At 45.6% G+C, this 15,104-nt stretch overlaps 1 protein-coding gene across 1 annotated transcript in view; it reads right to left on the bottom strand.

Moving 5' to 3' along the window:
• Positions 1-15,104, bottom strand: part of TIMM44 (translocase of inner mitochondrial membrane 44) — a 52,368-nt gene that overhangs the window by 5,814 nt on the left and 31,450 nt on the right. The window contains exon 12 of the mRNA XM_025206625.1: positions 7,552-7,662. Coding sequence (XP_025062410.1) covers positions 7,552-7,662 — 111 coding nt within the window. The remainder of the gene's footprint in view (positions 1-7,551; positions 7,663-15,104) is intronic.

Raw genomic sequence — 15,104 nt, 5'->3', positions numbered from 1 at the left:
TCAGCCCCCCACCCCCAAACACAGTTACATTTGTTTTTGCTTGGATTTTGAATAGGCCCTAGCATAATGGTAAAGCTTCTAGTTTTTCTTTGTAATTGAGGAAAAATATGAGTTGTGTAAATAATGATCATGCACCAAACCACCTGCAGCTCCCTTTTCAAAACCCAAATCTGCCCATGCACATGTCCAAAGATAGACCCAGTCTCTTGTCTCCAGCCTTTGGCTGGTTGGGGCCTTCTGGAAGCACGTTTCCTACTTGACCATGTTTAGCCTTTTATCTCTTTCCTTTTAACCACATACATCTCCTTTTTTAATAGGAAAAACTGCTCATCCTGTTTTAACCTGCAACATGAAGTCACAAAAACAAAAGTAATTCACCCATTATGGTTCCTGTAAGTGTTAAATCAAGTGCACAGTGCAGTCTGGTTAAATATGTACTGAATTCTCCTCTGTGACTCTTAAAGTGTGTAAGGAACATACAAGGCAGACAACACAGCTGAGTTAATACTGCGGTTGGAACTTAAAACTTTGCATTTTCCAGCTATGTCATTTTTCAGCCTCCATATCACTGTAGTCTCTAAGGAAAGAAGCCAAAGCGTAAACAAGGAAAATGAGCACCAGAAATGGGCCTCTTAAAAAAAAATTGGAAAAGGGGGAACGGTGCTGAAGACCTCAACACAAAACAGGACTAAACCAAAAGGACAAGGCTTATTTTTATGGCATCACTGCACTGCAAGAGCAGTACCTTGATTTTTGTACCTTTTAATATGGCTACATTTGAATCTTAACTGTGCAGTACACATTGCTGCATATATTTAAAGAAACTGGGGCTGCAAACACCTGCAGACTCCCAGAAGCAAATTTCTCAGCCATGATGATGCATTTCAGATTAAATCTGTTCCTTATCTCCAAGGTACATGGTGACAAGTACAGCACCACAGTCCCTCAAGATTTAATTTAAAGATGATTCTTTGACCTTTAAGAGATGTTCTGTTGGGCTGTCTAAAGCCTATTGCCCTACACTGATCATGCAAATCTCAACAGGGATCTTTTCCTTGATTTCATTTTAAATAGATATCACTGCTGGATGCTTGGCACAATCATCTGTGTACTCCCAAACATCCCATGTGCCTCGCTGTGGGTGAGTTTGCAGCACAGCAGTTGGAACTGAAACAATTGAAAACAAGGTGACTGCTGTGATTACTAGCATGTGAATTCAATTTCAAGACTTTACAACGTGCAACTTCTTTTACCAAGAATAGTAATCCTACGACCAGGTTCTGGCCTACTGCAGCCTGCATGTCCCTGACTAAGGCAGCCAGGTTGGGGGAGTGCTTGGGGTGAGAAGTGCTTCTGGGTGGATACTAGCAGGAATCAGCAGCTAGTGTAGCAGCTGATGCAGAGCTCATCATAGTATAGGGATAGTTTGGGTTATTTTTTTCCCCATGTGCATCACTTTACACTTATCTAGTGGTAAAATGTTTTTGGGGTGAAGAAGAAAAGATTGAGCAAGAAAAGATTGAGCCTGGATTTGATAACAATCTTCAAATAACTGAAGCCCAATTATAGAGCAAGGGATGGGCTTTGTTCTGAGGCATCTGGAGGCAAAGGCCTCCAGATGCATCAGAGGAAATGCAGACTGGATATTAGAAGGAACTTTTTCACTATGAGGGTAGTCAAGCATTGGAACAGGCTACTTAGAGAAGTTGTACAATCTCCATCTCTTTTCAGGAGCAGGTCGGACAGACACCTGGCTGAGATAGTTTAGTCAGGAACAAACCTGCCATGAGCAGGGGACAGACTAGATGACTTTGTTAGATCTCTTCCAGCCCTGTTTTCCTGTGATCTGCTCAAAACTCAGCAGCAACACTGAATCATGGCTGGCTGCCGGTCAGCAGTTAACATTTGATTAAAACTCTAACTTTGTTTCCCTTACAGGATTTTAATGCATCTCCTTGATTTATTACTGTTGCAAAAGAATCGGACAAACAGACTTTGATATCCCATTTAATAATTATCACATCAGGAGCCAGCTTTTACAAATGGGCTAATTTAATGTGAGAAATCACTAAACAGCCCTCTCCTCTCCCTCAAGTTGATGTGACAGGATGTAAATCAGTCCAGATGGGCCCATCATTAAAATTAGTCCTTTCTCTGTAAACCTCCCAGGCAAGCTAAACAGAATAGTTGAAGAGAGCCATATTTATTAAATGCATCTATTAATTTTAATGGAAATCAGTTGGAAACTGTCAGCTCCAGGATCCTTGCAATGTCACCCATTATACATCATTAAGCATCTTAAACATTGCAAAGACACAACCTGGCTAGCCAGGCACTCAGGAAAGCTGGTGCTTCCAGAAAGTTTCACAGGCTCTTAAACCTTGCTGTGTCATTAACTCCTGTTGTAAGTGCATGGAGTTATGTCCTCCCTGCTGCTGCCAAGTGGGCAGGGGGCATTTCACCTTGGCGATGCAGCTGGCATGGGGGTCCCGGTAGCCGGGGCAGCAGCACTGAGCCTCCCCGCTATGCTCTGCCCTCCCATACTGGGTCCCAACCACTGAACCGCAGAGCCAGCAAGGTTGCAGCCCCACACCCTGCTGCGGGTACACAAATCTGGGGGGGCATGTGCTCTCCCAACAGGTTGCCTTTAGTGCCTGACCTCTCCCCGGGAGTGTGAAAAGAGAATGGGAGCTGCCATCCTTCACCTGCAAGCCAGCCCTGCCCCGCCTCTGCCACCTGCCCTGGACAAGCCACGCATAGCTCTGTCCTGCTCCCTGGCCTCCAGGACACTGCCCCGGCTGGGCAGTCCCCCCAGCCCAAGCTGCAGCTGCCAACCCTATCCTGCCCCCTGCCTCACCATAGCTGCCTTAATCTGGCCCCCAAATGGATTACCTATATCTCCCCCCGCACAGACTTACCTGCAGGCAGCTAGGGGTGCTGCTCTCCACCACTACCTGGTTGTACTGCTGGCCATGTGCACGATTACGTATGCATGTAGCACTCCCTGCATCCCACTCCCTCCCACACCCCAGCCCTTTGCAGGCTGGAAACCTGTGATTTCCTGTATTTTTCATTTTTAAAGGAGAAAATGAGCACTTGGCAAATAGAAAACCTGGATCCCTGTTGATAAGTCACTCTCAGGAGCCATCTCCTTACGTTTTCAGAGGTTCCTCACCATATGTAGTATGATATAATGGGACAAGATAAATAGTTTCAGGGTAAACAACAGACTTCCAGCCATTTGAGCCTGAACTTTATTGCAGGCTCCAACAGTAATAAGGTAAAAAGTCCAGGACACAAACTTATATTCCCAACTTCTTGAATATTTTCTACCCCCTGACAATTAACTTTCATTGGGTGCATCCACATGTAAAATTAATGCGATGCAATAAACTCTGAGGCAGTTCACACCAGAGTTAGCTGCTCCCCAGTGCAGTGTCTACATGTGCACCCAGGACAGTGGTAATTTGAGCTGAGGCAGAGCAGGCCCTCGGCTGGCTGGGCTGACCAGGTGCAATTTATGGCCCCGGTCACCATCTACACGTGTGTTTTGGTACAATAAAGTACTCCACCATAAGATAGTACTGTCCCCCACAGTATTAGCCTATGCTGGAGTTAATTAGTTTACTGCACTCTAATACCAGCACACGTGTAGACCATAATGCTTTACTGTAGACCAAAGTAGTCTATTCTGCAGTAAAGTGCATGTGCAGATGCACTCATTTTTACTACTTTCTGCTTAAAGGCACTTTTTCACATGTATACATTGCAGCACCTGGTGCTGCGACGCGTGCAGTTGTATAAGTGGTGAAACATGCATCAGTGCTGAGACAATGGTGGTGGCACACTTAAGAACTAAAACTTCTCGGAGGTGCTTTAGTTCAAAAGTGGACCACCACCATTTTCTGTGTGCTGATACGCATTTCATCACTTATATAACTGCATGGGGTGCAGTGCAGTTCACCTCAGCTCGTGTGCAGAGCAGACGTGATTAACAGTGTGCGAAATGGGCCTTATTTGATTCAGATTTGGCCTGAATCGGGGACAGTGATTCAATTTGTTGACTCAGATCACTGTCCCTGATTTGATTCGGCCGAATCTGAATCTGAAGATTCGATGCCGATTCAGAGAATCAGCAATTTGGCCATTGACACAGCTTTAAAAGTTTGGATTTTTTTATATACCTCAAGGTACCAGGCATAGATTGTAAACGCTGCGATGCTTGGGCGGATGGAGCGCCCCACAGTGCCCCGCGTGCTCGACGGTGAACCCGGAAGTGGACAGGAAGTAGTTCCAGTCCACTTCTGGGTCCATCAGGGAACGTGCTGGGGAGGCCCTCCCACACCCTTTGGACTCGGTGATCGCCCATGGGGGGACCCCAGGTGCCCCCCCTAGACCCAGGAGGTACCAGTCACCAAGCTGGGGTGGTACAAGGGGGGGAGGAGGTACCAGTCACCAAGCTGGGGTGGTACGAGGGGGGGGCCTCCTGTGCACTCCCCAGCAGACCTGGAAGTGCTTTTGATCCACTTCTGGGCCTGCTGCCAAGTGCACTGGGGAGCCCCCCACACTCCTGTGGGATGCTCCATGTGCCCCAGCATCACAGCACTCACAAGCCACCTGCTACCTAGAGGTATGTAGAAAAAACATTTAAAGCTTCTGAATCACTGAATCTTTCTGAATCCCTCCGAATCAATTCAGAGGGTTCCAATTCGATTTAGAGAGATTGAAGGGTCCTCTGATTCGACTTGGATACAGAGATTCGGTCACCAAATCGGGCCAAATCTCCGCCAAATCGAATTAGGGACAGAAGCTTCACACAGACCTAGATTTGATTAATCGAGTCTGTTCTGAAGCAGCAGTTCTCTGGCACATCACTGGAAAAAAAGTATGTGTATAAATGCCCTACATGTCTGGGGCCTCCAGGCTCTTCATGCCCCTAATGCCCATTTCATGTAGGCATTAGGATGGACAAAAATATGTAAATATAAAACCAGGAACTGCACAGGAACTGAAAATCTAACATGATCTGTTGGTCCTCTGATCTATCAGTGAGACTCAATCCTGCCCTTCTACAGTACTCCAAAGCAGCAGCAATGACAGATGACATATGCTCAGATAGGCCACGGTGAAGACATGGTATGTATAGTTAGGCACTAACAAAAGAGCTGGTGGTATGGGTATGTAAAAGAAGACAAGACATCAAACAGAGTGACTAGTACCTTGCTGGCACGATCCCAGACACTTCTTATCATTCATCCTTCCACCCAGGGGCTTACAGCAGCTCCTCACTTAAATTTACTCTCAATTAATGGGATCTTGCCTTTTCTTTCAGAAGGCTGATGGGAATAAAATGGCTCAGAGAGTCCCAGTAGACAGTTCCCCCCAGCCAGAAGCAGTGCTACATATAATTACTTTCCTTAGTGTTTTCCAGCCAGGAAGACAAACCTAAGCCAACTCAAATAAAATTGCTCCCTGAGTCTCATGAGACTCTAATTAATCTGATTCAGGACAATGTGGGTGCAAACAAAAACATGCACAAAAAGAACAATTTTGCTGCATGATTTATCTGTATAAACTTGCCATAGTAAGAAACGACTAGCTGATTAACTGAGGCATGCTGGCCACATCTACACTGGAGTTAATGTGCAGTAGCATCACTGAACAGCTTTTTTGGGACACTGACTGCAGTAGCCCATGACTGCTGTGCAGTAGCATCGCATCACCCTTGCTGCCATGCAATACTACTGTGCAGTAAGTATCTCATGTAGACACAGCCACTAAGTAGGACTTACCCTCTTCCCAAGTTAGGGATTTTAATGTTTTATATGTCTGGCTGCAATTTTTCCCAAATGTCATCATTATTATTACTATTTCTCAATGTGAGGATCAGAAGCATCCTACATTTTAGCCAGGAAGAGGCTGACTGTTATGGGACAGAGGGATTGGGCCTTGTCAAAACCACACCAAGATGACATTCCCAAGCAGCAGAGACTTTTAGAAGTCAGCAGACCACATTCCTCCTTGCACTGAAACCAAAATAGATAGAACATTCATACTTACTTCACACTTGGCATATATCACTGCTGAGATTTATTCAGTGAACTCCCACTGTTTAACCGATCTAATTACAAATGCAATTTGACCTAATTACAAATGCAAAAGCTGATCTGTGGTAAACTAGTAAACTATTCATGGCATCCTAACCTTCTCCAAACAATATCTCTACTCTTTGTTGCTTCCCAGTGCTGCCCAGGAGTTTTTGCCCTGTTTCCTCTAGGATTTCTAATGAACTGGCATAGTAGTCTGAGGTGGTGTAACCAGTCATTAGGGTGTGTAAAGCTTCGGTCCCCGATTTGATTCGGTGGAGATTCGACCCAATTCGATGGTCGAATCTCCGAATCCAAATCAAATCAGAGGACCCTTTAATCTCTCCGAATCAAATTGGAACCTTCCGAATTGATTTGGAGAGATTTGGACAAGGAGACAGCTTTAAATGTTTTTTCTACATACCTCTAGGTAGCAGGGGCTCATGAGTGCTGCGATGGTGGGGCAGATGAAGCGTCCCACAAAAGCGCAGGGGCTCCCCAGTGTGCTCAGCAGCAGACCCGGAAGTGGACCAGAAGCACTTCTGGTTCGCTTCCAGGTCTGGCGGGGAGCGCTCTGGGGGAACCCCTCTCACTCCCCTGGCTTGGCCACTGGTGCCTCCTGGGTCTGGTGCGGGGGGCACCCGGGGTCCCCCTGCAGCTGACTGCCAAGCCGGGGGGGCGCTGGGGGGTCCCCCTGCAGCTGATTGCCAAGCTGGGGGGGCGCTGGGGCCCCCCCCCAGCATGCTCCCCGGCAGACCCGAAAGTGGACCAGAGGCAGTATCTGGATTCTCTTTCACTTGTTCTAAGATTTCACCTAGGTGTAAATTATTGGATCAACTGCTATTTCCATTGACTTTTCCCATGCTTGCTACACTTTCCGGATTTAACCAGTAACTTTTATCTGGTTCCTAAAGGCTCTCATCTTTCCCAAAGGCCTTATGTTTCCAAATACTTCCCTGTCTATTTTGCTTTTGTTTTTAAAGGCGCCCATTCCATTCTCTAGATCTCTGTTCCTAGAGATAACCTCAGGAGGTCCCTTCCAGCCCTACTTTTCTATGATTCTGTGAAAAACAGCAGCACTAGTGCCTGAGCTCTGGAACAATAAGAGTACAAAAACTTTGTTAATTGACAAATGAACTTCCTAAATAAAAGGCAAAGGCTGCGTCACAAAGCACACTTGCTTATTTGACAAGCTTTAATTACTGATGATATTTCATAATGTTTTAGCAACCAGACCAACGTAATGAGGGTTCAGTAAAGATAGACGGTTCCATACAGCTAGACCTCTGGCTAGAGCAATATAATAACTGTGCTGAGACGCAAATAAATAAAATTAGCCAGGCTTCCACTGTAGATGTTTGTTACACCATGATTCGATTACATTAAAAATGAGAACATACAATTTCACTGGAATGGACAACTGGCTGGCTCATTTTTAAACACACAGTATGTAAGCATCACTTACCGGATCACCTTCTACCACCTCCCCTTTCTGATCCTTAATCACCATAACAACCTGGGCCTGGAAAGTGATAATTAATACTGGTCCTTGCTCCATCATCTTCCCCATAGCCAACTGCAATGAGAGAAAATTTGCCCGTTAGAAAAAGGAGACTATCTTCATGTTAATGTGAACAGTGTCAGGAGTCTCTAAAGTGATTAGGCACCGTGGGTGCATCTACAATGAGATGCTACAATGCACAGTAGACTAATTCTACTGAGCGTTAGCGTGGCAGGCAAAAACTGTGCTAATGAGCTAAGTCTACTGAGCATTAGCATCACAAAAAAAGCATGCACTGGTGCTACTGCGCATTAGCACTGATTACAGTGCCTTAAGTTAGTACAGGCGACCCTCACCATTTGTGGGGGATACGTTCTCATATCCCCCGCGAATGGCGAAATCCGCAATCATGAACTCGGTTCCCCTGGCGGCTGTGGGGGGCACGGCTGCTCTGGCGATGGTGGGAGCATGGTGGCAGTGGCTGGAGCCCGGGAGCGGCAAGCGCACAGCTCCCAAGGAGCTCTTGTAAGTGTATTTAAGAAGCAGGTTTGGCATTTGCGAATATTTGAAACTATGAATGCCGAAGCCGCGAATAGTGAGGGTTTCCTGTACCTTAATTACTGTGCACTAATGAATGTGTAGATGTGCCAAGTAAGTCAAAACCCGTTATACTCCTCAAGGCTGACTTCGGCTACTTTACCAAGTTATAACATTTGTACCTGTATAATTGCTATAGATAATATCACAAAATGTTCTCTCACTATTAACTAAGTTTTCATATGCCTATAAGCTTTCTAAAAGCAGCTCCTTGTGGACTAAATCTGTTAATTCTTACTGGCCTGAAGCTGAACTTCTTGGAAATGTGAATAAGATCTGTTATGAATTAGAGACATCTTAAAAACTGTCTTGCTCTTAAGGTGAGTATATTTTCCACTCAAAAGCAACTATGAGTCTGAAACTTTCCATCTATTTAGTAATAACTCTTAATAAAGTAAGCCCCACTGCACTTGATAAAGGCATTTTTAATCAGTTAGGAAGCCCAGGAGGCTTCCACTAACCCATCTCTCACCCCTCTAAAAACCTGTGAAATTAAACACAACAGATATAAAGCAAAATTAAGTTTGCTCCATTAAGAAAATATATTCCGACTCAGGCTAAAGTTTTCAAGTGTACATGAATGACTTAAATAGTTTAGAAAAATTTCACCCAAGTTGACATCCTTGATTGCAACTGCCTCAAATTCAAAGTCATCTTGGATTCAGATAAATATGGTAATTTGACACATTTATTCATGTATAACTTTTTAAATGTTCTTTCTCATTCTTAACTAAGTCACCTTCTTGGATGAGAACACTGAATGTATGAACACAAACCTTTTTCAAAACAATAGGCAGGGCCGTCCCTGGGGGTGCGAATCGGGATGACCGCCCCAGGCCCCATGCTTTGGGGGGGCCCCATGGAGTGGGTGGAGCAGCAGTGGCGCGGAGCTGGGCGAACCGGCGGCCCCACGTCCAGCTGCTCACTACCCCATTTCCCCCCACCCGGCTTCTTTGGATCCAGGATCAGAGCAGGGGCTGGGCCACGCATGGGCTAATTTGCCCCGGGCCCTGCACCTTGCTCAGGTCATCTGACGGTAGGTGTTTTCAAATGTGGAAAAGGATCTGAAGAATGAGAACATGTCTTTTAACTCTATTTCCATAACTCAGATAACATACTAAGAATCTGTTTTTAATTCCCCCTCACCAAAATTCAACTTGGGCCTAACAATGAACATAAAACATTTTACCCCAGAGGGTAATAATTCAAGGAAATTGTAAATGGCTGAAAACACTGGTTACAAATTAGATCAGCCACCACTTCAGTACTGCTACTCTAACTGCACTATTTAGAAAGCGGGGGGGAGGAGGAATTAGTCAGGAATTATTCAATTATACAATGAAGTCATGTCTCTTGGACAGACTTTAATATTGAATGCTCTTAAATTAGCTAAGATAGGAAAAAAAGCAATAAAGTTCATTATGTCATTATTTATTGCTCAAAATTATCAAGGGAACTGCAGCTGCAATGGGCACATTCCTGTTTCCTTGGCACTTGCATTTAATTCCCTAAGTTTCAGAAAGGGTAGAAAAGGATTCCTCTGCATTTCAGAGGAGTTGTGGGAGGAAAGGGAAGCATATGGTATCTCAGGAGGCCATAAGATACAAAGACAACAAAATGGAAAGGTAGTCTTTCTAGGACTGATGGAGTGGTCTTGTCTGGTTTACAAAAAATGTGCTCATCCAAGGTTAAGTGTAGAGGAAGTCAAACACTTTCTCTGAAAACAGCTGCTGTCACACTTTATCTACCCTGTACTACTTTAAAACTGTCTTAATTGCAACTAATGGACTTACTGTGTTTTAGTAAAAGCATGCTCCCCCCTCTCCCACCCAAATCCATTTCCTTTTGTTTTGAAAAAAACATGTAGCACTCACCAAGTTCAAGAAAAGGTGCATCAGCCCTCAACAGTCCTAACTCCCCACAGCACAGCCCTGCCAAACATCGCAATCCCCTGTTCCTCCAATCCAGCCCAAAATAACTACTGTCCTTCAGCCGTTACTTTCAGCACTATATGCTACTCCAATTATAGCTCTCTCTCCGATTGCTGATCTACACAAACCACACAGTGGTTTTGCAAGTAAGGGTGCTGGAGGAGACTATCGGGTTCATTCCCCTCTTTGGCTCCTGCAGCCCGGCAAACTGATTTAACAGCTTTGGGATAGTTAACATGCATTTTGTGTTTGTGCTATCTCTGAGCTGAAGAGTGCTGAAATTACTGCCAGCAGTGTGCCACTGGCAGAGCACTACAGGAGAACTTAAGAGCTAGCACTGGGTCACTGAACCTGTAACATATTTGATAAGTCAAAGCCATTTCAAAAATCTGTAACTATGTATAGCCTGGAGATGAAAACAAAACTGCTCCAGAGTTTTCCCCACATAACAGCACTCAACAGCCCCATTCAGCTTATTCTGTAATAACTATGCATGTCTCCCATCTTCGGGCACAGAAAGAGATTAGTAGACTTTAGGGCCAGAAATGATCAGTAGATCATCTAGTTTGACACAAAATAGTTTGCAAAAGGTAACTGGGGGCATTTACAGACATGTTCTGGAAGGCAGGGGGAAGCGGGGGACACTTTAGCGCAGATCTGAGAGCCGTGCTAATTAAAAACGCCCAGAGCGTCACATGTATCAGTATCCCCGCGCTGAAAAATGGTGGCGGGGTGCTTTGAATTAAAGCTCGTTGAACAAACTTTAGTTTAAAGTGCCCCACCACCATTTTTCAGCGCGGGAACACTGATATACGTGACGCTGGAGTTCGGTAATTACCACACTCCTCTCCGATGTGCTGTAGTTACAGCATGTCAGAGCAGCCTCCCTACATGTGTACAGGAGTCCTGGGAGTCTTCCCTAGGCAAGCTAAATGGTTTGGCCACAGGTAACACCCAATAAGGATTAACTCATATCTTGCATGTCATTATTGCAGTAAAACATAGTCTTAACTTTTATCCTTATCTGGAACTCAGGACTTAAGAGTGAATTAAACAACTTTAAGTCCCCTTATAACGAACAAAGCAAGTTGCTTAATCTAAAATGTAGATTTACAATCTCCTGTTAGATTCTACTTGAATCTAATTTAAAATTAACACCAACAAGATAACAAGATACAATTAAATAGTATAACAACTAGGGCTGTGTGAAATTTTGCCGGCTGTTTCAATTCGACACTGTTTCGATTCATTTCAAACTCGAAACAGCGACATTGAACCGAACCAACGGGCTTCGAAACAAAACAAGGCTAGTTGAAACATTCTGAGTCTTTCAAAACATTTCAAGTTTTGAAGCAGGGAGGTGGTGGGAGACAGGGGAGAACCAGGGCTGTGCTCCCAGCAGCAGCCGGAAGCACAGCCCTGGCTCTCCCCATCTCCCACCCCTGGGCTGTAGGAAGCCAAGCACAGCACAGGGAAAGGGAGCTGAGCTCGGGCTGAGTTTCCCTCCCAAGCACTGCGATCAGGCTGGGGAAAGGAACTGAGCCCGATCGTTCAGTCCCCCTTCCCCAGCCCTACGATTGGGCTGAGGTTGGGAACCCAGCCCAGTTGGGCTGAGTTCATTTCCCCAGCCTGATTATGGGGCTGGGAAGTCAGCCCAGTTGGACTGAGTTCCTTTCCCCAGCGCGATGGTCATACTGGGGAAACGAACTCAGCCCATCTGAGTGAAATGAAGCCCAGGGAGTGAAGAGGTGCCCTGGCAGGGGTGCAGTGGTATTGCTGAGCATAATCCAGAGGCAGAGGTAGGCACAGCTGGAGTACTGTGTCCAGTTCTGGACGCCACAGTTCAAGCGGGATGCGGACAACCTGGAAAGGGTCCAAAGAAGGGCCACTCGCCTAATTAGAGGCCTGCAAGGAAGGCCCTACGAGGAAAGGCTAAGGGACCTTAACCTCTTCAGCCTCTCCAAGACAAGGCTGAGGGGACCTTGTGGCAGCGTACAAATTCATAAGGGGAGAACAACATGAAGTAGGCGACGATCTGTTCACCAGGGCACCCCCTGGAACGACAAGGGACAATGGCCGTAAGCTACTAGAGAGAAGGTTCAGGCTGGACATCAGGAGAAAGTTCTTCGCGGTCAGGGCTGCGAGAATCTGGAATGGGCGCCCAAGGGAGGTGGTGTTCACCCCATCCTTGGGGATCTTCTTCAAGAGGAGACTGGCCAGGCACCTGGCTGGGATCACATGACCCCAGGGTTGGTGACTCTTTTCTTGCCTACCAAGGGCAGGGGGTTGGACTAGATGGCCCACTGAGGTCCCTTCTGACTCTATAAAACTATGACACTATTTAACACAGGCTATCAATGGCTGCCCATTTACCCATTTACTTATGTCAGGAACTTGTGTTTGGATACAGCATAACTACCAGAAAGGCATGCAGAAGACATCAGGAGGTGGACTGCTCCACCACAGTCCTTGGTTGCTTGTTCCAATGGTTAATTGCCCTCGCTGGTGAAGCATGCCTTATTTTCAATTCATATTTGCCTGACTTCAGCTTATGCCCATGATTTGTTGATTTACTCCACTAGCTTAAGGAGCTTTTTAGACCTTAATATTTCCTCTCCCTTTTTGAAACAAAGGACAAGTGGATGCAGTCAGATGCTTCAGAACTTATTTTTGTTTAAGATCAGCTTATCAAGTGGTCCAAACTGCCCTGTGCAACTGCTAGTGATTTGCCAGAACATCAGTTTGTCGTTAACAAGTGTCAGCGGTGATTTTATATTTCCCTCCAGATCACCAGTGAAACTGCTGGCATTAGGTCTGACACTGTTCAAGCCCTGAAAAACACCACTAGAAACATTACCATTCCATGGTTCCCCTTTGATGACTACGTATTGAGATAGTCAGTTAATCTACTGAACATGCGCTCTGTTGAAGAACCTAGTGGTGAATGTTCTCAGTCAGACCAGAGCATGGTATTAAGCCAAACTCCTCATAAATATTTATGTATGGTTTTTCTACCCCATCTTTATCAGTGAAACGTGTGATGTCCTTAGAGAAAGAAGTACAGCTTGACAAGAATCAGGATGCCTGGCATTAATTACATTCCTGCCCTTGATTCTTTATAAATTGAATCCTGTACCTTCCTTTTCCATCAATTTGCCAGGACTGATGACAAGCTAACCAGCGTATAGCAACTTGAGTCATCCTGCTCTTTTTTCTTAATTCTGGAAACAAAATTAGCATTCTTTGATACCCAGAATTTCCCTGATACCCTAAGAGATTTACACATGAGTACGAACAAGCCAAAGATCTTATGAACTAGCTCTTCCAGGGCCCCTGGGGGCAAGTTGTCTAGGCCTACTGATTCTACAATATTTCTCCCTAACAAACTTAATATCCTCCTCAATTACAAATGGACTGGAAAGTACTTCATCACTCTAAAATGAAACAAGCACATCTTTCTTACCTCTTCCCAGAGTAGATAAAATACTTATTGAACATTTTTGCCTTTTTTACACCATTAATACATTTTAGCATCTCCACCCTGAAAAAAAACATTGTATTTGCCTTTTAAGAAGGTTAACCCATAAACGCATTTTTCCACTGATTTACTTTCCTAAAGGATCTGCTCTATGAGTGACATCCCTGAGTGGGAGAGATGCTGACTGGGATATAAAAACAACACAGCAAAAACTGACATTGTTCTTGCAAAGGTGATAAAGTCATGGGGAAGGAAAGAAAGGCTTGAAGGGAAAACAGACAAATTAGTGACCAAACAGAAAGGACATTAGAAGTATATATTGACACATTTATTTCATTCGTAGGGACTGCATGCCACCAGTTCTGACTCCTCTACTTAAAACACAATGGTTTTAAATGGATATAGAGCAGGGGTGCTCAACCTCTGGACCATGGGCCAAATGCAGCCCATGGAGCCATTGCATCTAGCCCATGGGGCTCCGCTTGGGTCAAGAAATTTGGAGGCGGGGGAATGGTGACCTTTTCTCCCCCCTACCAAACTGCCAAACCCCAAGTCCTGCATGGCCAGTCGGGGCTGGGCAGGGCCACACTGCAACCCCTTCCCTTGCAGGGCCATGCCACACCTCTCGTGTTTCTCAATCACGGCTGAACTATGCTCCCTTCCCTTCTCGTGAAGCCAGGCTGGGGCCAAGCCATACCACCTTCTCCTGCAGGGATGGCCTATGCCCCCTTCCCTTTCCACTGGGGTTGGGCCATGCCCCCTTTCCCTCCCACTGAGGCCAGGTTGGGACCTGGCCATGTCCCTTCCCCCAGCGCTGGGTCATACCCCCTTTTCCCTTGCAGGGCTTGGCCATGCCCCCCTTCCTCCTGTCAGGCCGTGCTTGTACCTGTCCTGTTCCATCCCCGCGCAGGGCAGGGCCACACCATATGCCCGTCCCTCTGCACAGGACCGGCCTGCCCCCCACCCAGGCACTGGATTGGGAACACCGATCTGGCCCAGGGATGGACCACATACTGCCAATCCAGCCCTGGGCAAAAAGGTTGAGCACCACAGATACAGAGCATTCACGTCATGAACACATTTGGCAAATGTTATGAGCTATTAGTATTTAAACTAACAGGACAATGGGTTCTCTTATATAACAATAAACTCTCCCCACATCAAGAACCACAAAAAATTAGTCAGTTCTCTCAAATACAGGCTTTCTTGTATTGCTTGACCTTGATTAACTGAATTTCCACACAAAATAAACACTAACACTGCCCTTTGCACAAATGTGCTGGGTCTTTCCAATTAATCTTCCTAAAGGAATGCACAAAGGGTCATTCGTGCAAAAGAGTTTTCTCTCGCAAGGGACATCTTCCAAGGTGACACCTGGAAAATCTTCCTCCCAGAAGGGGCAAGTTTTTCCCTACGAGAAACTAAATGAACAACAATTCACAAAACGCCTGTACGTGGCCTAAATCTACACCAAGGTATCTTTGGTATGAAGGGGTTCCTAGAGTCCTATA

This window comes from Alligator sinensis, unplaced genomic scaffold (genome assembly GCF_000455745.1).
Source record: "Alligator sinensis unplaced genomic scaffold, ASM45574v1 scaffold103_2, whole genome shotgun sequence".
NCBI lineage: Eukaryota > Metazoa > Chordata > Crocodylia > Alligatoridae > Alligator > Alligator sinensis.
The sequence above is the reverse complement of the archived record's forward strand: the minus strand, read 5'-3'. Positions and strand labels throughout refer to the sequence as shown.